General features: G+C 42.7%; 1 protein-coding gene across 2 annotated transcripts; it reads right to left on the minus strand.

Moving 5' to 3' along the window:
* Positions 1 to 309: 309 nt before the first annotated feature.
* Positions 310 to 18,341, minus strand: LOC111578580 (inactive tyrosine-protein kinase PRAG1). 2 transcript variants are annotated; one of them, XM_035955179.2, is made up of 6 exons: positions 18,058 to 18,341; positions 14,550 to 14,888; positions 12,706 to 14,456; positions 6,388 to 6,533; positions 4,477 to 5,237; positions 310 to 2,862 (listed from the first exon to the last, which is right to left on the minus strand). In XM_035955179.2, exons 2-6 carry the CDS (start codon positions 14,811 to 14,813, stop codon positions 1,711 to 1,713), a joined length of 4,074 nt encoding a protein of 1,357 aa, XP_035811072.1. In that variant the 5' UTR covers positions 14,814 to 14,888; positions 18,058 to 18,341; the 3' UTR covers positions 310 to 1,710. The 2 variants fall into 2 exon arrangements, with proteins under 2 accessions (XP_035811072.1, XP_023141233.1); XM_023285465.3 differs by having other exon boundaries at positions 12,706 to 14,459; positions 18,058 to 18,340.
* Between the last annotated feature and the right edge of the window lie 7,473 nt (positions 18,342 to 25,814).

Genomic DNA, 25,814 nt, shown 5'->3' on the forward strand with positions numbered 1-25,814 from the left:
AATGGGCTCTGCTCCCTGTTGTTCCTCAGAATAACTCCCTACACTTTCTGTGTCACAAAACATGGGAGCTGTGCTTCAATCGCACCCTCATTTTCTGTCATCTTCCTCTACAGTCAGGTCCCTAATAAAGACATTAAATGTAGCAACAAGTGCAAATAACAGTAATATTCTGATCATAAGTGATAGGATGAATAAACGTCTTAAACTTGTTAAACTGCAGGACTGGCACCATATGCCAACATAATAATAATAACCTGATCATAAGAATTAATATGTGTTAAAAGAAGATAATTTCAAAACACCAGATGCTCCTGTGGGAAAATATATGCACAGTTTATTGATGGATGTAAATAAGTGAGGCACACACAAAAGAATTCAAACCAATAATGCATTAGTTGTGAATTGAGGCCATTTTCTCTCCAACTTTAGACAGTCTTGGACACAAACCTGCAGGCAGGCCGATAACTTTTCGCCCCTCTAGGCTTTATTAGGAAATTCTTTTAAAAGTTTAGAGCTTGAAGCTCTCTCTGCAGCTGACACAGGACATAGGAGGCAAAAAACAAGCCCTGCTGCTGCTGCTGTGCCAAATAAACAAAAAACTTGATAATCCATATATGAAAATAAACAGAGAAATTCCAGTGACTGCTACAGGATAACAAAGTACATCATAAATATTTTTTAACCGCTGCTCATATTCATGGCTTTTTAAGACCTGCTTGGGCTCATTTTTTTTCTAATATCATCTACAAATCACTGTACAAAGTTGTTACTAGAACATTCTGTGAAAGGCCAGTTCCACAAAGGACGAATGATCAGTAATATTTACATTTGGCTTGAGTCACTGTAACATATACAAAGAACAAAAGGCACTGTGACAAATGTCCAAAAACATTTAAATATGTACTAAAAGGAAGCAAAAGGGAGAAACTGGGCATCATGCATTCAGTAGAAGCAATCTTTAATGCTGCCAATTGTTTTGTTAACTGAATATACTTAAGGAAGGCTGCACTGATCATTCAAACTAGTAAACCAGTATCCATGGAGGGACAGATGTTATTCTGTGGTTATGGTTAAAGAAAAGTTTGTGTTGTTTACACAGTATACAGCACAGCAATGTGCCTATTTCTAAACAAATAAGAAAAGGTGCAACAGAGTGAGTCTGCAAATGACCTCATATTTTCATTATCAGACAAATTTGCCATACAGTATACAGACAAAGTTAGCTGCACATTTAGATACAACACAAGGTTATGAATTATTCGCCGGTCCTCAGTGCGTACAATGTCTCCACTGATATTTAATAAATACACACAATACAGTGTCAAACATGAAACTTTGGTAAGTGTATTATAGAATTATGAATACTGTCCATTCTTCCAATTCTTCCTTTTTGCCGACATTTTCTTCAGCATCACTGGTACAAAACTATTCGAGTCTACATATGAATGTTTTGTGATTTTGTCCGTATTTCTGTGACTATTACAAGACCGGCTGTGTTTTCAGAGGTCAAGTTAACTGGATACTGTTGGTGTAAAAAGGTACAGTGCAGAGTGGACGGCTCTCATGCATGTAGAAGTAGCACGAACAGATGGGCAGGTTCACAGTTCCTCCAGAGGATCACAGTATCTGGACCCCGCCGTAGGGTCTCGACATTGGTCTTTCTCATACACACATTCACAAATTCACACTTAACTTTGGCTCCACTCGCCATCACTTTAGCGAGTAGAGCAGTTCAGCAGTATGGCAGAGCGACAGAGGGTGAGCTGAGGAAAAGTACTGACAGCACAACCAGTCCTCCAGCTCTGCGTTCCTCTCCGGCTCCAGGGAACGCTCAGCGAACTTCATCATCAGCAGGGCCCTCTTCACGTCCAGCCAGTTCAGGAGGCCCTCGTGCCGGGATCCATCGACAAAGCTTCCCCCTTGTCCATGTCTCTCCCACTGCTGCTCCATCAGGTCCTTCCTGGGGCCCCACAGCAGGCTCTGCAGTATACGCTTGGCCTCCTGGATATGGATGCGTTTGATGGGGTCGGGCTGGAGAAGGAGCTGGGCCAACCTCTGGAGGCCCGCTGAATACAGGGAGACAGAGGGGACTGGAGGTAAGTCCTCACAGCGATAGTCTTGTTCCTTCAGTGCTGGACTGACCTCAAACGGGTTGGGTTGGTGGAGGAGCTCATAGATCAAGATGCCCGTCTGGAATTCATCGAACTTGCGGTACTGAGCAGCTGAGACGATCTCTGGCGCCAACCTGGCATGATCACGTTTGATGCGAGGGTCCACACTAGTTGAGGCAGTGTCCTCCGAGGAGCGACGCTTGGCCTTGGCGAAGTTGCTGATGAGGAGCCGGGGAAGGTGGCGCTGAATGTCTATACCAGAGCCATTACTGGGGCTTTTGTCAGTGCTGGTCTGCTGGGTGAACTGGGAGGGCCTGCGCTGATGAGGCACCAGCAGCAGGTTTTCTAGACAGAGGTCACGGTGCGTGACCCCGTGCTCCTTTAAGTGCTCCAGGCCGTTGCAGAGCTGCAGTAGGAGGAAGCACACGCGGCGCTCGTAGACCTCCGGCTGAGTTTTATGGAACATCTCCCACTCTCGAACAAAGTCAACCGCAGTCTGCTGAGGAATCTCCGGGGTGATGACCACCACTCGCTCTCGGTCTACCTGCTGGACAGAAGTGGAGGGTTGAGGCAGCGATGAAGCCGGCGTGGTGGGCAGAGAGACCTCATCAAAAGGCAACATGCTCTGGGGGACACAGGCGAGAAAGTGGCCACAGTCCTGCTGCAGGTTGAAGTGAGGAGGCATGCTCTGCTGCACCGACAGACTGTAGAGATGGCCCTGTTTGGCATCCACAGAGGGGCTCTTACAGATCTGGAGAGGTATGCACAAAAAGGGAGAGAGAAAGGGATGAAGCAAAGGAGGAAAAAGGGACAGAAAGGAGGTGGGGGGGGAAGAAGAATTCCACATACAGAGACAGGAAGGGAGTGGAGCCAAGAAGTATAACAAAAGAATTCTTGTTAGCAAAGTTCCAAGGTCAACGTCGATTCAGTTCCTGTTCTCATTCAAGAGAAATCAGCGTCCTTCATGCAGATTTAAACAAATTCCTCAGTTCAAAAAGGGGTTTTTAAAGCCACTACTAGGCAAGGAGTGGAGTCAGTCTGGATCAAAGGAAACTACTACAGCCATTTAGTGTCTGTTCTTTCTGTCGCAAGCAAAAGGAAAACTTGAACTCTTTAACACTTTAATGTGTTTCCCATAAAATTTCAGTGAAGTTCTTACTGTGTTTGGGATCAGAAGTATAAATCTAATCTCTTCTTTGTGATTAACTGGATCAAATTCTACTTTTGTGGGGTTCAAGTTTTAGCTAGTGAACTGGCACTGGTAGCATGTCTGAAAATTAGCACATAAAGTTCCACAAACATACAGAATACAAAAAAAATGAGTGCTGTTTTCAGATTACAATATATACTAATCATCAGTACTAATGAGGATGATTTTATACTACATTGGGTGTGTGTGTTCTTGGGCTTGACCGACTGTAAATCCTGCATGGAATTTAAAGATTAATTGGGCCTAGAAACATTAAGCAACAGTGTGGCTGTGACATAACACGTACAATACAAACAGGTGCTGCTTTGCACTGCACTGATGACTTTGGGACAAAGATCAGTGACTCAATCCACACCCTTCTTCCTTGCTATTTACACTACATGCCTTGAAGATTTGTGCCGTAGTGGCCTAAGATCAAACCATTCTGATCTCCTCATTCTGTTCTGAAACTATTAAATTCCTGCTTAAAAGATCAATTTACAGCACCCACTTGTGAAATTATTCCTTAGACAACAGTGAATACAATTTTGACTGAGCTGCAAGTTTCTCTCTTGACAATAACTTCTGAATGAACAACTTGTACATTACAAAAACACTTTTCTTCACATTAACAGCCAAACAGAGCCCACAGATTTTTACAACCCTTATATCAGACTGTTTTTCTTCAGCACTGGAGTTATAATCCTTAAGCTCTCTAAGAAGTCAGACTCTCTTATTTACATTTTGGACTCATCCAGATTACCTAACTGTAATTTAATCTTCATGTTTTACCGTTCACACTCCTAACAGTGTATCAGAGCTGTATTTATTGCTGCTTCACTGAACATTTCCTCCTGCTGCTAGTTCACAGTTGACGTGTCCAAACAGCATTGTGGCTTTTACAGTGAAGCAGTCATAGGAAACTTACATACACAGAGGCGTAGCCACAGTGAGCTGTTAAATGATGACTGCATGCAACAGGTTGCACATCTGCGCAGCCTTACTGATCTACTATTATGCAGAAAACTAACAGTGGTTGCACGTGATGGAAAAGGCTAAGTACTGACTGAGATGTCTTTAGCTTAATGGCATGAGTTTGTTTGGTTGCACTGTAAATAGATACACCCTCTTTGGTTGCAATTCTGTCAAAGTAGCTGCTCATTGTTTAGGAATTACCTTCACAGCGTAGGAGTTGCTTGGGTCTGACGCACAAGCAGCAGAGTAGTACACAGCATCTCCTGCGTTGCAGCTCGGCTTGTTAGATGTGAGTCGAAACAGAGACCAGTTGCTCTCCTCGAACCTTAGTGGATTCCTCTGGGAGCGAGTGAAGTGATCTTCACATTTTAGAGCCAGACGCCGCAGAGACTCCGCATACAGGCCGCCCAGTTTGGAGTACACTCCCTCTCTACTGTCAATGTTACTTAGGAGAGTCTGGAGCTGCAGGCTGGAGCCCAAATTTGGTGCTGAACCCGGTTCCAAGGATGAAAAGGGCGCGCTGAGCTGGGGCGAAGAGGAGCAGGTGATGCTGCTTCGGCAGTGTACGCCCAAGCGCCCGGGAGTCTTGAATGGCTCGTCCAGTGTCCGGGACCTTGAGGATCTACCAAGTGGGGCATGACAACGCTCCAGAGACTCGTTGGAGGAGAAAATGGGTCGTGGATCCACAGGGCTGGATGGTAAACTGGACCTGAGGTCAGCAGATCGACACACGTTGGTCTCTGAGCCGGTGAAAGGGAGGCGTGGGTAGGCTCGAATGAAGGCTTTTCCGTTTGCGCTGTCCGGAGCTGACACGGTGCGGTTGACCATCTTTTTCTCTGGGAGAGGAGGCGGCTGGTTACCCAAGCTGTTAAAGGAGGGAGGGTGAGGAGACCCTGGAGCCGAGGCCACTGGACTTCGGGGAAATGGGGAGGAACAAGACAGCCGTGAAGCATCCCGAGAACCTAAGAATGAAGGAAAAATTACATGAGCAGGTCTGCAGATCTAAAAGTCAAACAAAAAGATCAAACTTACTAACTGGAGCAAACATAAAAAACACAATATAACACAACCTGCGTCATCTTGGAAAACAGCAGCTCAGACGTGCACACAAACAGTGATATTGATACAATTACTGCCTTTGTGGATTCACATAATATATGCTTTGCTTCTCTATGCCCTTGTGAGTTAATTTTCCTTAACCTCCACTCACAGGCTTCCATATTCCTGGGTGACAGCTGCGAATCTGATTTATTTACTACACCCCTTCTGTCACTGCCTACTGCTCAGCCGTAGTAAAAACACATACCCGCTTTCCTCAAAAGAGCTGGAAATTTCCACAATCCAGGGTTCAAGGTGACAGTCAAAACATCTTCCATCCAATTATGATCCATTTGTCAATTAAAGACTTAAAGTTGGAATTTGACAGTACACTAAAGCAGACAGATACTGAGATAATTGTGTGGTGCAGTCTTCAATAACTGCTTTCAGAGAAGGGAAAGAGCGTAAAGAAAAAAAAGAAGTACTCTGTAGGATGTAGCCAAGCCCTTTTTCCCTCGTTATCAGAGTCCATAATTATCTCTTCAAACAACATTGCTCAGGAAGTTATAGCAATTACAAGCGCCTGAACGCCACTGAGGTTTAAAGCTGAAGGATGACAATCATTTCAAGACAAATGCCACTCATTCTGAGCCATATCTTTGATTTGAGGAGTGTAGAAATCTTAAACTCAGTTGTGAAAATGAACCCTCAGTCATAACAAAATCGTATGTGCGTTTGATGAAAGAGGAACAGAGGAGATGAACTGATGCTGTTGTTGTAAAACCCTGCTGTGCTCCCTTTCCTCTTTTTAGTGTCGCTCAGCTTCATTCTGAACAAAGTTCATCTTTCCAGTTAAATGTTATGAAACAGCACCACAACTAAGGTCCACCAATGTGACTTGTGCAAATAGGCTTACAGATGTCAGATAATCTCCTGGCATCGCCATTTATACGTAATCAGTTAATACCTCGCACTCCCCGGGCATGTTTCTGTTGGAGTAAACGAATGTACACCACTCAGCTGTCCTCAACAAAATCTACTTAACTGAGACCAAATTCTGTGTGAGGTACTTACCGGTGTCAGCAGTCAGGTTGTCAGTGGAGGCAGTCGGTAGGCTGGCAGTGCTCAGGCCCCGTAGAGATGAAGTAGGACTCTCTACTGACCCTTGCTGGCTGCAGCGGTCCAGCTCCATGTTGCTGCCACTCATCTTACTGCACACTCTGTAATGGAGAAAACAACCAAACAGGGATATGTGAGTGTGATACGAACAAACATGCATTCAGGTGTATGTTCTTCTGGGTCTGCATGCCACTACTTTCCTAAAATATCAGCCGAACTGACTGCAGTGGTCTGAAGGTTTGCTTCAGAAAGTCAGTTTTTTGGTGCACGTGTTTGTAAATGTGGAACTAGTGCACTTCCTCTTGATGTGTTTTTTTTTTTTTTTTTTTTTTTACCTGCACTATGTTACTAATAGATTCACAGGATCATTATAAATGACGAGAAGCATCGTCAGAGGACACCACTTTCACTTCCTCGTTAGAAAGGCACACTTCTGCAGCTTTATTGCAAAAAAAATGTCAGGCAGTTTAAAAAAAGTAAACCCAAGTATATTACCAATCATACTCAAACCTCAAAGGGATCATATTATGATTCATCTGGTTTTTATTGTTTTATGTAAATAATCATGTGTCCCCATTCTGTCTACAGACCCACAAAATATGAAGAAAGGTCTTCCCGTTGTTTCCTTTCTCTATGGATCAGAAAATCTGTTTCTGAATGAGTCACTCAAGTTTCCACCTGAACCCGTTACTCCTTCCTCCTGAAAGAGGTGTGAGCAGCAGCCGCTCAGTAGGTTTTAAAGCTACAGGCACTAAAACAGCCCATCTGGAAGTGAGTTAAAACCAGGAGTATTACAGGCAATGTAGCATAAACAACCTGTGCAGTGTTTAGAGCTGAAAATGGAACTGCACAATCTGTAGACATGCAAGAGATACATTCATGTGTTTAGAAGGGATAAAACGAAGGACCTTTAAGTGAGAATCTAATTTTATTTACTAAACACTGACCAATATTGGTCATTGTGGTACACTGGATTTTCCTACATTTCCTTGAGCCAGTTACTTTCCCTCAATTCTTGTGGCTTCTGACTTGAGGGATTATCAGCTGCCACAAGCATGACACATACAAATCTCCAACCAAGCTCCTTGCAGTGGTTTTGTATTATGGGTAACATAAGTGCTGTGTTTTGACAAGGAATAGAGTGAATCCAATTATATCTCTAGTTCTGATGATTCAGTTTTTACTGTCTATCCTGTTGAGTGCTCTTCTTATCTCTCAACTTAAGACTATAAATAAAGGCATAGACCACAACCACAATATTTTTAAATGTAGAAGTAAATTGCACTAGATGCAACAAGGGTGACAGTTCTTCTCGTGTGCTTGGAAGAAGCTTTGCATTCTTGGTATTCATTTTCCTGACTCCCATGATGGCTTTTTATAATGCCAATGAAAACTGTGCATGAGCAGAGTTTCTAATCAAGGTGACCAATTAGGCTGAGTGACAGCCATTCACTCGTCTCATTATACCCACTAATGGCTCATGGAAGCAGGGTCCCATCCCTTCCCTTCATCTCCCTTTCCACTCTTCCATCACAAAATGACTCCTCCATCCATTTATCTGCTGGCCCCTGACTTCAATTCCTCCATAAATCAGCAGAACAAACAGATGAAGGAGGAGAAAAGGAGAGGAGCACAGGGGGGAGACAAAGGGTTAGGTATTCTCTGTGGGCAGTTAGCTAAAGGATCCGCTATCGTTTTACAGACAAAAGAGCCGCGATGAAAGGCAGTGGAAATGCTGAGGCGCAGGAGAAATGCTAATGGGTGCGGGGATTATGAGCCTGTGTCCATGTGTGCGCTTGTGCATGCCGCACTCTAGATCGCTCAGATTTGTATCCAAAACACGAGATTTTCCTTGTCATTGCTTGTGTCCTGTGGGAGGATGCACATGGATGAATGAGCTCTCTGAGGGAAGACGTGCAAAATTAGGACTGCTTGTAAGAATGCACAACCATTTAGGGTTTAGGGTCTGCAACACTTTTGATTCATGTGTCAATTATTTTGCCCCTTAATTGCTTTGTGTATGAAATGTAAACAATGCTAAACTTGCTTTTAATTTTGACTACAGCATTTGTTATCTACAATCTGACAGTATCACAACAAATGATTGTAACTTCAAACATGTCAAAATACATGCCGTCACGACACAAAAATGCACCATTAATGAGGATTTTATCACTTTGCATGGAATGCACAAACAACTATTAATAAGCATCTTGATTATCTACTTCCTCAGAATCCATTTAATCATTTAGTTTGCCAAAATAACGTCTGCACGAGATACAAAGACCGCCCCAGTAAACCTGTCAGATAAGGTTTGTAGTCTGCTATCAACCCGGCAACAACAGCAACCCAGAATTAGAGTATAGACAATTGTGCTACAGTAAGTAACACACTAGATCTGTTGACACACATGCTATCCTGACGCGTGTGTTGGTATTAATAAAGCTGTGCGAGAGGAACAGGGGGAGCTTTAAAAAGGGATCGGATTGGGGTTACAGCTAACTAGCTACAGATAGCAGCACAACAGTGTAAAATGAGACCCAAACTAAACTGCAGTTGTGTTGTTGATGTTGTTGTGGGTCAGGTTCATACAGTGGCTTTCACTTCCTGACTCTTCTTTAGGGTTTTCTTTGCGGTAATCATACAACGTGATGAAATGGCTGTGCAAAAGTTCATTTGCAAACGTGAACAGACACTAAATTTCCATCATCTTTTAGTCACAATCTAAACTGGTTGTGCAGCATTAACAGTAATACTCAATGCTTCATAATGTAAAGTCTTATCAAAATGATGGTAATAGTATGCAAATGTACAATCTATATCATCATATCAACAAAAGCTATATTTTCTTAGGTGTTCCATTCAAATGAAGACTTACAAAGGTAAACTATATTGCATTTCTGTTCTATTAGATGACATTTTACACTGCTTGTTTTGCATCTATCATATGTTATATTATAGTGCAGAGAAGAAAGACACCCATTGTTTCTTTCTCATGACTGTATCATAGTTACCATGGCTATACAGTCATATAAACCAAAGATCCATTAATGTTTGACACAAGTCATTCTTATCTTCTGCAAACTGCTCCAGCCTTGCCTTGTTATCTTCTTCTCCGTCAACTATCTCCTTATTTATTACAACCCATTTTCATTCAAATGCAAAAAAAACAAACATTCTGCATTACATTTCATTTCTCCTTCCCTCTGACTATCTAAAATCTTTTTACTTTCTTATCCTCTTCATCTTAGCACTATTTCAAACATACCAATAGAAGGGGCTAGAATAAAGTAATCTAGGTAGAAAAAGGCCACCAGAGACTAACAAGGGGAGGTGTGACAGAGGGAGGAAATAAACTTTGCCGCATTGAAAGCTACACCTGAATTTGGACTACCATGCTACCGATAGAGGTGTGAAAAAAAGCAGAGGCCTCTGGTTACCTCAGAAGTCACTGTGGTGTGTTATGATCGTCCTGAAGCACAAACTTTACCTCTATTTTCTGTGCTCGCAACAACCTCATCATTTTCCTTCACAAAACTAATGATAAATACCTCATCGATTTACGCACCTTACAAGGATAAGTAGAAGGAAAAGTTGCCGTCATGTGCCTACCTCATGCTGGAGAAGCAGAGGTCCTTGTCGTGCTGGCGGGCACAAAATGCCCCTGGATCAGACTGGTAGCTCTCTAAAGCCCCGCCATGAGTAGTAACACAACCCTGGTTCCACACGAGTCATATGTGTATTTAAAGTGTCTCAGCAGGAAAAGCAATAGCACCTATTAGACGCATGGAAATAAAGCACCCATATCTCATATTTAGCATTCACTCGTTCACCTACTAGTTCACTTTAGAGCAGCTTTAAGTTGGTCAGACAGCAACAAGATGCTATCTGCTCTGCTGCAGAAAGGCAATCAGGATGGCTCTGTGGAGGGAGGGGCGGCACATCTTGGAACAGTAGCTTCCAGAGCAAAAGGCAATTTAAGCCCAAGTCAAACTCAGTAGACTTGAATCCACAAGGCTGATCTATAAATTGTGATTCTACAGATTGTCAGGCTGGGACAGTTTGGGAGTTGCCAGGGGCAACAATCTGTTCACAAGAGCCCCTCCCTTTGGCAACCTTTGCTGACCGGTCGGCACGCCTTCCTTGTTAAAGAGTACTTACACACACACACTCGTGCGTGACGTAGGCACATGCACAAACACACACACCTCTCAGGCTGACCCACCACATGATATGGTGGGTGACATGTTACAAAGAATAAAAGAGCAGAAATTTGCTGTTTTCTACTGTGATCAAAGGCTCTGGGAGGCAGCTCTTAGAAACCATCTGCGGGTTTTAAATGATTCAGGACATCAAAATGCTGCTTCACAGGGGGCATGTACTTGTGGCGAGTGTTTTTCATTCATGGAGCAAACGAGACTCCAATTTATGCCAATAATAAATCTTAATAATAAAAGTTTTGATTGCTTTGCAGACAAGATTCTGACCAGGTTTCCCAGCAGTATTTCATGTCCAGCAGATTCCTGGTGACCTGGGAGAGTTGTTGATGAAACCCGCCGATAAACTTGGAACGTTCGAAAGCCAAAACTGTCGCTGGCTAGCTAAAGGCGTGTTCCCACATGTGTCTCGACAAGGTATTTTTATCAGCGCAGAATGTCGGCAATGTCATAACAGGAGAGACGAGTCCTTCCTAGAATTACCACAAACATAAGGGCCCTTGAAACGTGATCAGCAATCTGTGTTTCTGACAGTAAATTCTTCTCCACCACGCTTTTGCTGAGTCTAGCTCAAGTTGACAAAACATCTGCTTGTTTTGAGGAAGTCGCAGTTGTGTGTTGCACGTCATGGACAAAGCAAAGTTTATTTTGAGGTAATCATTTGATGCTCTAATAACTGCTACACAGGGCCTCTTCTCTTTTTCAGCTTTGGGTAGCTGACTCAGGGAGAAGAATGTATTCTTCGCCTCGAGTAGACTCGGTTTAAAGCATGTGGTACAGCCAATAAACGGCTACAAAGGCCCAGACACCAGTGAAGGTGAAAATTCATCATGTTGCAAATCCTGTAAATGATGTAGTTAAATACGGTTACTAAGCAACTAACCAGGACATGCATTTCAGCAACAGCATGTGAACAGTCAGAATTTAAATTAAATTATGACTACAGTGCAAATATGATGATTATTTCATCCATAGATGCATCTAAGCACATACTAAATGCATATTTGTCCCTGTACAACAATGTAAATAGAAAAAAGAAGCAGTTTTTGTTCTTTTTACAATTATGTCTGTTGTGCTGCAGCCAAAACAAACTTACAGCAACATGACACAACAGTGGATTATTTAACAGACCCATTTTGTGCATTAGTTCAAATTGAAAAAGTCACATTGCTAGCGTGAATAGAACAAGGCATGCATTGAGGAATATGCCGGGACGGTTTGAATGATCACAAGGCGACAGAATGGAGGCTGATTCAAGGCTGAATAATGACGCTATGAAAGGAGAAGGCACCGTAAGATTCACATAGATGACTGCAGCAAGATGCATGTATCTGCTGTTCCACGTGAGAGCAAAATGCATTTACGCATTTACACTAAGTGCATGTGGTTAAGTGTTAAATTATGTAAAATTATGAATCTACATTGTCACGGCTGAACTACAGTCCCATTAATACTCAGGCAAGTCACAGGTACACAAGAAGCGATGCAAATATGTGCTATAATGGGCAGCTCACATTTCATAAATACATGCCATTCATCTTACAGTACATGTAGAGTTACAAGCATGTAATTAAAGATCTGTTAGACCTTTTTCACACTACTGCCTTACTGTAAATAATATTTTACACTGCCCTTTACTCAAGATTGTTAGTGCATTTGCTGTACTTTGCCCTTATTTTGCATAAAGAATATTTAGACAGTAGTTTTGTGCAACAGTTTTAGAAATTGCACTTGCTATGAACAGATACAGGATTGGGTGGTGGATTCCTAATAGTTTTGGGTAAAAACAGTAGCTAGTTTCTCTTTATGTTCATTAGTTAGAATGAATAAGCAAACCTTAATTAGTCTTTGCAAACTTATATTTGGTATTTTGTCATTGCTTTTGACATCATACTGACAACATTACTAACTAAAACAGCTCAATCAATATTGAAAATAGCAAAATTTTTTTGAGATGTACAAAATTCTATTCTACTGAGATGCTTGAATTAGTGTTCTATCCTGTTTGAAGGTTAACAATTGAAAACGTGAATGCCAAACAAAAAGTTCTTCTCACCTGTGCAGTTTCTTAGGTGGTGGAGGTGGTGGATTGGGGTCATTGCTGGCAGCTCCCTTTCCTGCTGCCAGCAGCTCTGATGAGCCCCCATGCAACGGTTGCTTGGCCGGCATGCTCCCGTTATGCTTAACCTCCTCCTCTGTGCCGGTGCCCCCAGTTTCCCCCTGACAGGCACCATTGTTTGGGGCAGCCGGGGGGGCCGTGCCTGGCTCTGTCATCGGAGGGGGGCTGCTGTGGGCTTTCCAGTCCTTGGACTCCTTCCAGACAGCAGCACCATTGAGCAGGCCTGTCACCCGAGAGGTTGTCCCCGCGTTGGCAGCGAGCTTCTTCTTCTCCATATCTTTCCGCTCCCTCTCTTCCTCTTCCTCTTCTTCCTCGATACGGCAGTTCCAGGCAGAACTGTGGTGGTGGGGTTTGTGCCAGCGTTCAGATGCTGCACTCTGGTTCTCCGTTGGGACCTTGAAGTGGCCCTCTCTAGCAGAGACGAGGAAAAGCATGGGGAGCTCGGGGAGTGGGACAGGAGAGGACATGGATGGGGAGAGGCTGGAGGTGCCCAGTCTGGGAAGTTCAGGAAGAGGGACTGGAGAGGACATGGACGGTGAGAGGCTAGAGGTGCCCAGTTTGGGAGAGCGAATGTTCCTCTTCGGAGGAATAGGTGGGCTAGACTGGGGCTTGGTGTGCAGAGTGGGGGTCAGGCAGGATTCTGGAGCCAGCGAGGGTGCACTGTGGCTGGGGCTGGGCCATCGGAAGGCTGGGCTGCTGGGGTCTTTCCGTGCTGTGGGACTGAAGTGGCACTGGGTGCTGACTGCTGAATCTGGGCTGCTCAGGTAGAAAGTCCTGTTGTTCTCCTCTGTGTGAGCCGCCATTACAGTGATGGTGGCCCGTTGACTCTCTCCTGAAAGTTCGAGCTCGGAGCACTGGGACTGCTTGGTCTTGTTTGGGGACTCGGGATTGGACTGCAGTCCGTTCTGTTGCGGCCTGCGCTTTTTCTTGGTGCTCTCTGCGTAAATGGGTTCAGAGTTTTTCTGTCCACTGGGGGAGTTGGGGGTGGACAGTGGGCTCCCCATGGCTGGAGGGCTTTGGGGACTCCCTGACCTGTCTGGTCTTCCTCCTGATCCTTCAGGCCCAGGAAGTGAATCTGTACTGCTACGATAAGAACAAGTGGAGTCCGACAGGCTGCTCTGTTTAGACAGAGCAGGGACAGAGTGGAGGGATGTTGGGCTAGTGGCGTCCACAGTTAAGGCTGTGGTGTAGGAAGTGGGAGAAGTGCTGGATGTCTTTGTGGTAACAGTGGTAGGACTCCCACTGCTTACACCATTGCTGTGATTTGTAGTAGGACTGGAAGGGACAATATCTGCTGACAAAGGAATCTCCACAGATGCCTGATGGGACTCCTGATAATTTGCTCTGGTAGTCACAACGCTTCCATTGTAAGTGCTCTTAGTTCTAATAGTGGTCACACTATTCTGCTGCCTGCAGGAGTCTTCATTTGCATTTTTCTTTAAACTCTGAGAACCTCTGCCTTCCTCCTGGGTGACAAAAATATTGCTGATGATCATGGAGTCTTTTGGCAGCATACTTGGGGACAAGGGAGCCAAAGAATAGCAGTTGTTGTAGTCCTTGTTGGCATCGGGGCTCTGTAGAACCGCATCTCTGTGGGCCTTGTTGCAGCCGTTACTGTCAATGTAAAGAGGTGACAGGTCTAAGATCTTCTTGAGGCCCAACCGCTCTGCTGGGCTCTTTGTGTTCTCCTGCTACAAGTAAACACAAGCACACATTAGAAACCAGATACAGATATCCAGACAGAAAGATGTACATATAGGGAAAACATTTAAGTAACTCACCTGCTCGATGTTCATGTTGAGGTCAGCTGACTCGTTGGTGTCGAAGCTCATCATGGTGGGTTTGACAGCGATGGTTGGCTTGCTGTAGGGTGAAGGCGACGTCACTCCAGCTTCTTCATCGCCTCCCAGGCTGCTTTTCAAACATGCGGGTGGTGCACTGCCATCCAGGACGCCGACAGTCTTGTGTGCACTAAATGGGTGGAAGCAGTTCTTACAAGAGCCGGGTTTCCACACGTGTTCTGCAAAATCACTGCACGCTGACATCTTCGGTTTACTAAATCAGGTTTGGTCAGAAGTGGCTGTGAAGGTGTCTGGAAGGAGCAGGATGAACTCTCATGGCTGGTCCACAGAGGGTTTCAACGTCACAACATGAGGATCACAAGACAGGATGTAGAAGACAGGGAAAGAAGAATGAGGAACATTGTTAGAAGAATGACGTCAGTAAGTTCTTTCTTGACACAGGTTGTATCACAATCATAATCCCATTTGTCTTTGTGACCCAGTGAAATTGCTTGCAACACATAAAAACTGTGACTAATCTAAAAATCCAATTACTTAAACATTTTACAAATAACAGATCCGACTGTTTCAGAAACAGCTTATTCTTCCTAGGAATGGATCAGTCTCACAGATCAGTTTCTGATTGGATCAGTTTCAACTCACATTCTGACTTTATTAAATGGCACAGAAAAAATAGAGACAGGACATCATGCTCAATAGACACCCTGACGACAGATATTCTGGTTTTTGGCCACTATTAAACTGCTAATATATGCATGTTTTTCTGTATCAAGATCAAAAATTTAAAAACAAACCTAGACAAAGTTCAAAACCCTATTTGAAAATGGAAAGATGAGAGAGTCCAGGCTGGCAAGTGTCACTATAGAAGACGTCTGTTAAGATATAAGTGTCATCCGTGGATGTAACTTAAGAAGGCCCGATGTGTGCTGTGCTACGTGTTCCCATGGCCTCCTAAATTAGAGGGTATGTGGTTTCTGTTCAACCAAAGGGCTTGCCGATGTGAGCCCAGCAACATAAAAAGACCTCCAGAGTCCTCTGCTGCCCCCGACATGCTCGAAGAAGACGGAGGAGCCTCAAGCATCCCGGAGGTCGGAATCTCAGGAATGTCTAAAGGCGCAAGTCTCACCAGGGTGAATCTCACACCCACGACAACCTCCCTCCCCCCCCACTCCTCTGCACACAAACACACACCCTAATCTCCCACTCCACATGTGTGTCCTCCTCCTTGTCTGGCAAACAAACCGAGCCACACACACCTCCTTCCTCTCCCTCACTGCGTCCTGTTTAACTGGACTGACAGTGAGAAGATCAACACCATTTCACAGAGATCATGTGTTTCCTTTGCTTCTGGGGGTCCCCCTTTTTTTCAGTTCTTTACACAGCTTTAATTGCTTCTCAACAAGGTGCTGCAATGACACCATGCAACATTAGCTCACAATTTAGACTCACTGTCTAGAAAAAGCTGACAAGGCAGGAAGATCAACAAATGAATGGGGTCTATATATGCACACGGTTAAATAATTTATTGTAATAATACTGAATTAATTTGGCTACAGTGATTCTTGATCTTTTTATTGGCTATAAAGACACTTGGATTGAGACTTGTGCCAATAATAACCACCCTGCGATCTAGTAATCCTATAGGCATGAAGAGTTTTCCTGTTGGTAAAGATAATGCATGTTTACATTTTTCTTTGTTCTGTCTGACTCAGTTTGAGCAGGAAAGCACCCACTAGCCCACTGTTTGTTTAAGCGTTCCTGCGACAACAGAGGAAACTGAGCCTTGCCTAACATCTTATGGCGTGAGTCATGCGAAGAGATGACTGATCAGAGACATACAGATTATTAGGCTACTAGTTTAAAGCTTTAGATTGGGTGCCAGTTGCTTTGGTCTCCATAGCTCTGCTTGTTTTTCCAGCCGGGACTCATACCAACAACCAGCAACATTTTTGTGTTCTGTCTGTATTCGTCAAAACTGCAGACAGTGTAGGTTATTCAAGCTCTTGTTGACATGTTCAGCCCTGCTTGTTTGAAGAGAAGTAGACCCCCTTGTCTACATTCCCCACACCTTCTCAAGCTCAAGGTCCAATATTTCTCACTTCCTCTTGTAAAAACACACACAAACACACACACACAGGGCAGAACAACCAAAAGTTCACCTATATGGCAAAACTCAAGCTTTGCCTTCAATATAAAACTATGGAGAATATCTCACGTGCTTGTTAGAAAAACAAGATGAGCGCAAGGAAAAATGATACCGGCCTGATGTGGAATTTACAGTTTTGGATCACCTTGCACAGACAGTATAAACCTTGAAGTGACAAGCCTCATTCCTCATGTCCCTTTGACCTTTGTACATACACTGAACCTCACACACACAGCTGTCTGGCCACTAGAGGTCTCAAACACATCTTTTATTGCTGAGAAATAAAAATCCAATACCTTGATCTGAGGGATTCTGAGCATTACATCCATTGCTTGAGGCAAAAACTGTACATTAGTTTAGTGGAAAACATGCAGCAGTGAGCTGAAGAATGCAGTCAGGTTGCAATGTTGGCAACAGTTTAAATAGCCCAAATATATAGTGGCAAAGACGTGCAATTAAGGTAAAGATTAATACTCACAGCTGGTAAAAGTGCACTTCAGCAGCAACATTAGACATGTGACCCCCAACAACATATCAGTAGGCACAAAAGCCAACGATGAGAAAGCCTTTATGTAGCATCTGATGCTTATTATTCTGGATTACTGTAATTCACTGCATTGTCGTTCTGGTTTTTTTTTTCCATTTTTTCTGTTTTCCTGAATCGCAGTGCCATGCTCTGAAAACGCACACTTAATTGGATGTCATTCCCACAGAAAAACAAAACAGAGTCCAGTCAAACCTAATCAAAATAATTGGACAACCTCGCATCCAGTCTGATAACCAGGTCACATCAATGTGTAGTCGCTCTCTTGGAATACAAATTCTTTTACGAGCAGCATTTGTCACGCCTGCACACTCACACAGCCCCATTCATTCTGCGCCCACAACCTGCTTTTTCGGTGGGATTTCCGCCAAAAACTTGCGAACTTTCCCCAAAACTTCCTGCTTAGGGCTCTTTGTGTGTGTATTTTTTCACGTTTCTGTTTCAGCATCAGTAAGACATAAAGGTAAACAGCCCACGTGTTTCGGTTTGAGACGTGATAAATGAAGATCTGGCGGAGCGTTTGTGCCAAATTTGGGTACGCGGTGCGTAATTGTGTCAGAAAATCCCCTTTATGCCACTGTGATGTTAGGTAATCTACATACAAATGACATATTTTCACTACCTGCACTCCTACAACACACTAATAGGAAATGTAATTCTAAAAACTTGGTTTGATCTATACATCCAAGCCAACAAAGCAGATGTATGTGAGGTAAATACAGACGGAAAACGCCAGCTTCGGTGTAACCATGCCGAAGTAGCCAAGGTTATCTACTGCCTGCTGACTGACTGCTTACCTGCTCGGACTTTCTCCTCCCTGGCAACACAAAAGCTCTCCAAAAAAAAAAAAAAAGAAAAGAAGGGCAGATCTAAAATAAATCAACACAAGCCTCTTCTGATTCCCGCAGAGGCTTGCATCCGTGCGCCTTCACGTATTCCACATGCGACAGGTTAAAGAGCCAGGGGGCTGTGTGCAGCTGCAGGTTGGTTTCTGTTCCTGCCGGGCATACTGCTGTTGTTGCACTGTGCAGAGGTGGAGTGCAGGAGCTGAGCAGGAGTCCTCTGCAGCAGCAGCAGCAGCAGCAGCGTGGGGGAGAGTATAGGGAGGTGGGAGGAGCTCCTAAGCAGCCATGCAGTCTGGCCAGTGGCCACACTCCCAGATTTTCAACTGAGGCTTCTGTCCTGCAAGCTGTCATAAGGGTGGTTTTAATTTTAAATACACAACCCACCTCCTCCCCACCACCAATTTTTTTTTTTTCAAAGTTGTAGCTTGAGATTACAAAAGGAAATCAAACACTTCTTAAAAAGCAACTATCTTGTGCAGGTTTTTCCCCCCTGCAAGCAATCAATCTTGATCAGAGGCCCTTTTGAAGTGGGGAGGCTGGATGTATACAAGCTTCTCTGGGTTCTGCTGCCCCCTTCTCTCTTCCTCTCTGCTACCTCCCCCCCAGGACCACTCCTGCTTCTGTTCATCATGCTAGGGTGACAGAGTGATAGAAAAACACTGGCGCTGCTACTGAGCCAGGCTGGACCCCTGCTGGTTTCCATTACAGGCAGCAAAAGGAGAGGCGAGGGAGTGACAAACACAGCCGCAGTGTTGGTTGTAGCCAGTCATCCATAGAGACTAACCTTTTAACTGAGCATGTCCTCTCATGTCTCACTGAGAAATTACACCGAAACACAATTATCTGTTGACTTTTTGACTCATTTAAAGCTTCAGAATCTGCTCTAGTGTGTGTTCTGTTATCTGTCTGCTGTTCTTAGTTGCCATGAGGACGGCAAAAAGATAGGCCCTCATGAGGTAGAATAATTCAGATTCCCTAAAAAAAAAACCCCACAATATTATGTTGTAGTTCATATGGAGGACACATCCGTCCATCCAAACCGATTGGACACAGAACCCACCAGCTTCCTGAGCGTCACCTAAGGATTTATAGCAAAAGCTGAGACAATCAGCATAAGTGGCACAGCAGAGACTCGATCCAGGAAAAGGGATATCTTTTACAAGACCACCTGTTGAATTTGGAAAGACTTGCAATCCTCTCAAGAGGATTAAGAGTTTGTTGCATTTCATCTACTTTTGGCAGCACAGAGCATGTAATAATTTTGCTAATGGGGTAATTCAAAGAGCTTGTGCATTGCATAAAAATGTGGCATGACGTCTGGGAAGCTTTTTAAACAATTTCTGCTGTTTAGACGCGGCTCAGGCAGCAATCGGACAAATAATTCTTTGATCTTGCATTAGATTTGCGCAGCACATACTTTGTACTAATATTGCCTTTGCTGGGAATCTTCTCGTTAATTATATGTGGTGTCATCCTGCAAAGTCACAGGAAGAGAGAGCTGTCGTTTGAACCTGAGATGTTGCAGAAACAACTTAGAGGAGCAAAGCAGAGGGATGGAATCTCTTGTGAACACTGCAGCATTTGGAAGATTTCTCCCCCTTCATAATTTCTTCAGTAGAATCTTACATAATGGGGGGCGTCACGAGGGCGAACGAGTGAGACAGTATCATTACATTTGGCTCGATTCTCCCTTAATTCACATCCATCATATTATCTACACCAAGAATATATTACGTCTGAATTACTGCTGGTAAATTAATGACGCCATTAGTTTTGCTTGCTCATCTTGCATGTCACATTTGCTCAGCCCCTGCTTGTCCTGGCATGAGGCTGTTTTTGTTAGGGTGTGTACAGTGTGTCCCATAAAACATTTTGAGCTGCTCATCTTTTATAACACTCCCATAAATTATAAAGGGGAACCACAGCCAGTTAATGTTAATCTGGCTGGCAATGAGAGCCTCTGCCACACTCTGCACACTGATGAATTAGCAGTTTGCCGGCGTGCTGCAGGCCTGCAGCGAGTTTGTGTGTGATGGAGGTAACCTCTCTGTACACTGCAACATGAGGATGCTGTTGGAGAAGAGCCAATCGCAAAGGATCTGGCCACAGATACAGCGTCAGGATGGTAAAATATGAGCAGCACCTTGATGCCTCCGTATGATGTATGCCTCTCCTCGTGTTCCTGCACTGCAACACAATAATCACTATCACACAAACACAGAGTAAGGTAATAAAAAAATGAATATCGAATGTAAATGCAAATACAAATTGATCCAGTTGTTGCATAGAAATGTGAATTTACCTTCGACATCCACTGCTTTTCCAGCAATCTACCTCTACCTGCTCTCCTTTTCCTGGGAATTATTAAAGGGGCAATCATCTGAAATTAAATTCAGCGAGTAGATAAGTGGGTTTTAATGCAAAGTAGCAAGAAATAGACTTCTTCTAATGATTGAAGGCATGAATGTGGTCAGATAGAACCAGCGCTATCTCTCCTCCCCTGTCAGCCATGATGAGTGGAGTAATATCAGAGTACATCAGTGCAGAGAATGGTTCCCAGTTTTGAATGCAAGCTCAGCAGAGTGAATTTCAGTGGACCTGATGATATGAAAGTGAAGCTTTTTTTGTCATTCACTGAGAAGAGATTATACTTGTAATGAATAGATGAAGTGCTACGTAAAATGAAAGTCACTGAAACCAAATTCCTACAACAGTAATATATATACAGTCTCAAAAATGCTTCCCCTTATGTAGACTTTCCAATATCTGGGGCTTGTTGTTTCATGTGAGTGACTAATACAGACATTGAGACTCTTCTAATGAATTCTGAGGTGATTTTTTCAGTTGTAAAAAAACAACTGAACTGCGGCACTGGTATTAGATTCTAACTCCCTTTAAAACCTGTGTTTTAGAAACTGTATCTAACATTACCTGGCATTAAAGCGGCAATAGCTGCCTTTAAATGGTATGCAACATCACTATTTTTTTCACTTTTATCTTCATCTTGGAAACCCGGACACCAGTTCTGCCATATAATAATTAGATTGTGCATCTTCATTAGCTGTGAAGTGATCTCCATTGCTGTGTTTTTGTTGCCTTGTTTTTAAAGACCTCTTATGGAGAAAACTAAATAGTTTCCATTACCTTGCTGACATGTCCATATAGTTTTTTTTTTATATGCCGGAAGACACATTATGAGTGAAATAAGCAGCCAAAGCTATGGCTGAGCACTTCCACCTTAAAACTAAAGTGTATTGATGAAAGTCCCCAAAATATGGATTCAGATTTCCAGGATTTCATAAGTAACAAACTTAAGGAACCAATCCAGTTTGTGGATGTTTATTCTTTGGAATTTGCAGAAGCTGGTGTGCTGGAGTTGCAGCTAGTAGGGAGGGGTGAATTATTCTGCATATTCTTGAGTTAAACCTGTGGCATATCCAGGCAGAATGGGATTATCTTCATGGAAAGCGTTAAAATTTTGACACAGAGGCGTTCCTAAGGGTTTAAAGCAATGATTGTCCTGATCAATAAGGATGCAGCCATGAAACTGTGGTTACTTTTGTGCTTGTTTGTCCTTGCTGTGATTTGACAACACATCTGCATGATCAGTCGCGATCCACAACACTGCAGTGAAACTTTCAGCACTCTTCTCCCGAGCGGTGCTGAATTTTAGTCACAGGAGAAGAATGGAAGCAAAATCACTGAATCTGATAATGTCATTACCTGGAATTAATAAAATGCTTATAGTCATTTTACATGAGCTTTACTCTCCTAACAAAACGCTGCTCCTGTAAGCCGTTAATGCGAGTGGACAGTGTGCTTAAATGTGAGGCCCCTTCACATTCCATAAGCTCTTCACCAAAAGGAGAGTTTTTGCCCTCTTACTCTTGTTTGTTTGGGCTAATTGACAAACCAGGTATTGTGCTGCTCAGGTTTCTGTCTGTCTCTGAGTGTCACTTCCCATTACCACAGGAGGCCCCATAAAAGATATCCTGCCGCGACACCAAAAGGTCTTTGTTTGCATTTGGCCTGCATGTGAAGAATACTCTTTAGTCAGTCGCTGGAGACATTTTCATCTGAAACTCAATGCTTCTCTTCGATTCTCCTCCTTCTGAAAAAAAAAAAAAAAAAAGTTGAAGTGAAATTTGAACATTTTCAACAGGTGCTTGAAACGAAAGATGAAAGGATGCAGGAACTTCTGTTTGCAGTCAGCCTTGTTTACTGCTTGTCGGAAACACTACAAAGAGCGAGAGGGCCAGAATGTACACCAGCTCCCTCAGGACTCGCTTTCTTCTCCCCAGGTCGTCCCTCTTAAAACCTGAACACTCAGAAAGAAGGTAACCCCCTCGTGTAACCGTATGCTTCTGAGAGCCAGGCACCAGGAATTAATTGTGTGTGTGTTAAAGGGAGCGGTGGGTGTCTGATTTACTGCCTTTTCCCCTCCTGGGTTGCCATGGCAGTCGTGTAGAGGAGTTAGTGTAGTTAGGAATGCAAAGATAACGCAAGGCAGGGAGCCACACCTCGCACACAACCGCACAGAGTAAAACAATACACACATTTTGTATACTTTCTATCACGTACACGGCCTCACATGACGAAATTTCTCCACTGCCTCCATCGTTGCATTCCTATACCTGCCCCTACAAGCGGAGTCTCGGATTATGAAACTCACTAAACACTGGGACGTTTCAGTTCACCATCTAGAAGACACATCATTTGTTTAGAGAGAATTTCTTACATAATCTCACTTTAGTTTACACAGATTACTCAGATATATTTTGACCAAACCTTTACACCTTTGCTTAATTTACACAACTGCGCTGAACAAGCAACCTATACATTAAAGGAAGACTTCTAAATCCATTATTTTCTACATAAAACATACCTTTTAGCTAGTTTTACTCATGACAGTTATCTAATAAAATGGACCTCGTGCACTTTAACAACATGCCAGTGCTCCTACTCCACTGTTTCTCTTGTAACCTCCAGTCTACACAGGAAGCAGGAGCACGTCCTGTTGTGAAAAACATGTTTCTAATTCATGTTTATTCATTAGCTCCCAGACCAACAAAGCAAAAATCAGCAGCAAATAATTCATCCCAACGGCTTGTACGATTAATTGAGCAAATGAGCTGGTTAACTCCAAATGTAAATTTACGCCGCAAGCCGGACGGCCTGAAAAATGTGGACGTGTGTTCCCAACTTTGAGAAATGGAACAAATGCAAACATGGGTGGACTGCATAAGGTCAGCACAGTGAAGAATTAGTATGGCTGCTATGGTTTCCTGCAGTTTAACAGAACTGTGAGGTGGGTGGAGTCGTGTAGGGTGTGCAGGGGTTTCGAGTTAAAATCCTGTTTATTTTCTCCAAAAGGTCACCAAAGAGAATGCATAGTGACCTTTGGAGCACTTTCAAGTCTTAGAAGGACATGAGCTTCTGCTGGTTTAATTTTAAATACAAAAGATGACAAACTGGTTAAGTTGGTTTCTTGTTAGGAGGTCGAGGATTCTGTTTAAACCTGTAATGAGAAAAGCCAACTGTGACTCCCAGGGTGAATTTGGGAAAACAAAATAGTTTGGAGAAATTTATTTATTGGTTTTCTTATCATGAGGAGATGAAAGGATTAGCTTAGCGACACGAACAACGGCTGAGTGCAGTCATTGGGTGCGTTTCACTATCAATATTACTATATTGTGTACGGTAGTCTGCCAGCACAACATTTATCATGTCTAAATATGTTGTGCTTCAGATACAGTCCACCAAAGCACCAGCATAATATCCTGTTGTTTTTTTCAGTATGCAGGCTAACATGCTTTTCTGGCCATTTCGACCCACAATCCTCTGCACAGTTACATCACATACATCGGTTTTCATAATTCAGAAAGATCATAGCACACCGTATCCTTTTTTTTTTTTTTTTTTTTTTAGCCAAAGCATTGTTTTAGTGTACATTTGAGGCATCTAAGTTTGATTTTCATGATATTTGTGCGCTAGACGATCAGAAGCCACTAATAATTTGGGATAATTTAAATCTACACAGAGTAATAACAAGAAACATTAAAATCTTCCATGTTTCTTCCAGTGAGCGTGTCCACTAAGAAGGTAAAACTTGATTATCATCCACAGAGCCAAATCCGACAACATTTTTTTTTGGTCAGAGACACAGACAGCTGTTCAGTTTGTGATTGGCTGTTGAGCTGGCTCACAAACTCACCACTCTAATACCAATTGCACACTATTGACCTGTGTGTCCTGGCAGTGGGCTGCTGCTCTGCTTGAATACTTAACACACATAAACACAAGCGCTGATGTTAGCATAGTTTTCACAGATGTGCACGCACATGCTAACACACACATGCACCCACACACTCGAACCATCTGCCAGATGCATTAGCGGTCTACAGATGCTCAGGTCAGTCTGGACTCAACTAGCATAGCAGGACACTGGGAGTGTGTGAGTTCGTGGGTTCATGGGGGGCTTAGATAGTTTTATGAAGTCAGCCAACAAGTCCTCTTTTCTCAGAAGGGTTGTCTCTCTCTTACATGGATGCACACACATAAAACGATAAGAGCTTTAACCCTCCTGTTGTCCTCATTTATGGGCACCAAAAAATATTGTTTCCTTGTCTGAAAAAAATCCAACAATTCAGCAAAAACTTTCCCCAAATTTCTGAAAATTTGCAAAACCTTCAGGAAGAATATTCCAATAATTCCTTAAAAATTTCCCTTAAAAGTTTTATTTAAAAACTCCCCCAAATTTTGCAAAAAAAAAAATCTTGTAAATATTTTCACAAAATGAGTAAAAATCTTCCAAAAAAAATCCTAAAAATATCTAAAGTGATTACATATATATATCAGTTAAATTTCTAATATTTTCTTTAAGAACATTTTTAACATTTCTTTTTTTTTCCACCAAAAAATGTTCAAAAATTTCCCAAAAATGTTAAAAATGCCAACATCAGAAGTTTCACTGTGAAAATTATTTTTTTTTCTCCACATTTTCAAACTTTAAAACGGGTCAATTTTGACCCGCAGGACGACACGAGAGTTAAGGAACTTTAATTATACGTTCTGTTATATTCACATTTATTCGCAACATTTAATGCTATAAAATTGGGGTTACAGGAATCTTTTACTCAATAGACTTTTGCAGATCTAACACTATGTTCTTCCAGCCACAGCACGAATCATAAAGACATTAACTGTACTATGATTGCTTTATTGATAACTAGTGTCTTTGTAGGATCTGATATTTGAAAATCCCCAGAGGAAGCATTTAAGTGAAAGAGATTCAACAAGATTTGCTTCAGATTTAGTTTTCTCAGCAACATCCAATAATGTTGATAAGACCTGTCTGATATTAATTCTGTGATAAAAAATATAGTGGGTTATGGGCTGAAATAGACAGATAACTGGAAATGTCACAAGATATAACTTGCAAAGGATCTAACCTGAGGCATGGAAAAAAATACATATATTTTCACTCTCTGAACAATAATGCCCACCAGCGGGATTGAAAAGCATGTTATTTTTGTAAAACTCACCAAAATCGCACTATCAATCACCACTAGAAACTGTAAAAACAGGAAGAAAAATGGGAAAATGACCCAAATCTAAGCTTAATATCATCATATCTAATCAAATTCAGTTCATTGTACATTTACTATTTAAAGGTTTACAGAAAATATACTACTACGATTCTGTGAAAT

Source organism: Amphiprion ocellaris, chromosome 17, assembly GCF_022539595.1.
Source record: "Amphiprion ocellaris isolate individual 3 ecotype Okinawa chromosome 17, ASM2253959v1, whole genome shotgun sequence".
NCBI classification, from domain to species: domain Eukaryota; kingdom Metazoa; phylum Chordata; class Actinopteri; family Pomacentridae; genus Amphiprion; species Amphiprion ocellaris.

Bases quoted from the DNA above. Each gene is read 5' to 3' on its own strand.
- LOC111578580 (XM_023285465.3), bottom strand. From the start codon at position 14,813: ATGTCAGCGTGCAGTGATTTTGCAGAACACGTGTGGAAACCCGGCTCT. The intron at 6,534-12,705 runs GTGAGAAGAACT...TCTCCATTACAG, and splicing joins CCACCTAAGAAACTGCACAG to AGTGTGCAGTAAGATGAGTG. The intron at 2,863-4,476 runs GTAATTCCTAAA...ATACCTCTCCAG, and splicing joins GCAACTCCTACGCTGTGAAG to ATCTGTAAGAGCCCCTCTGT.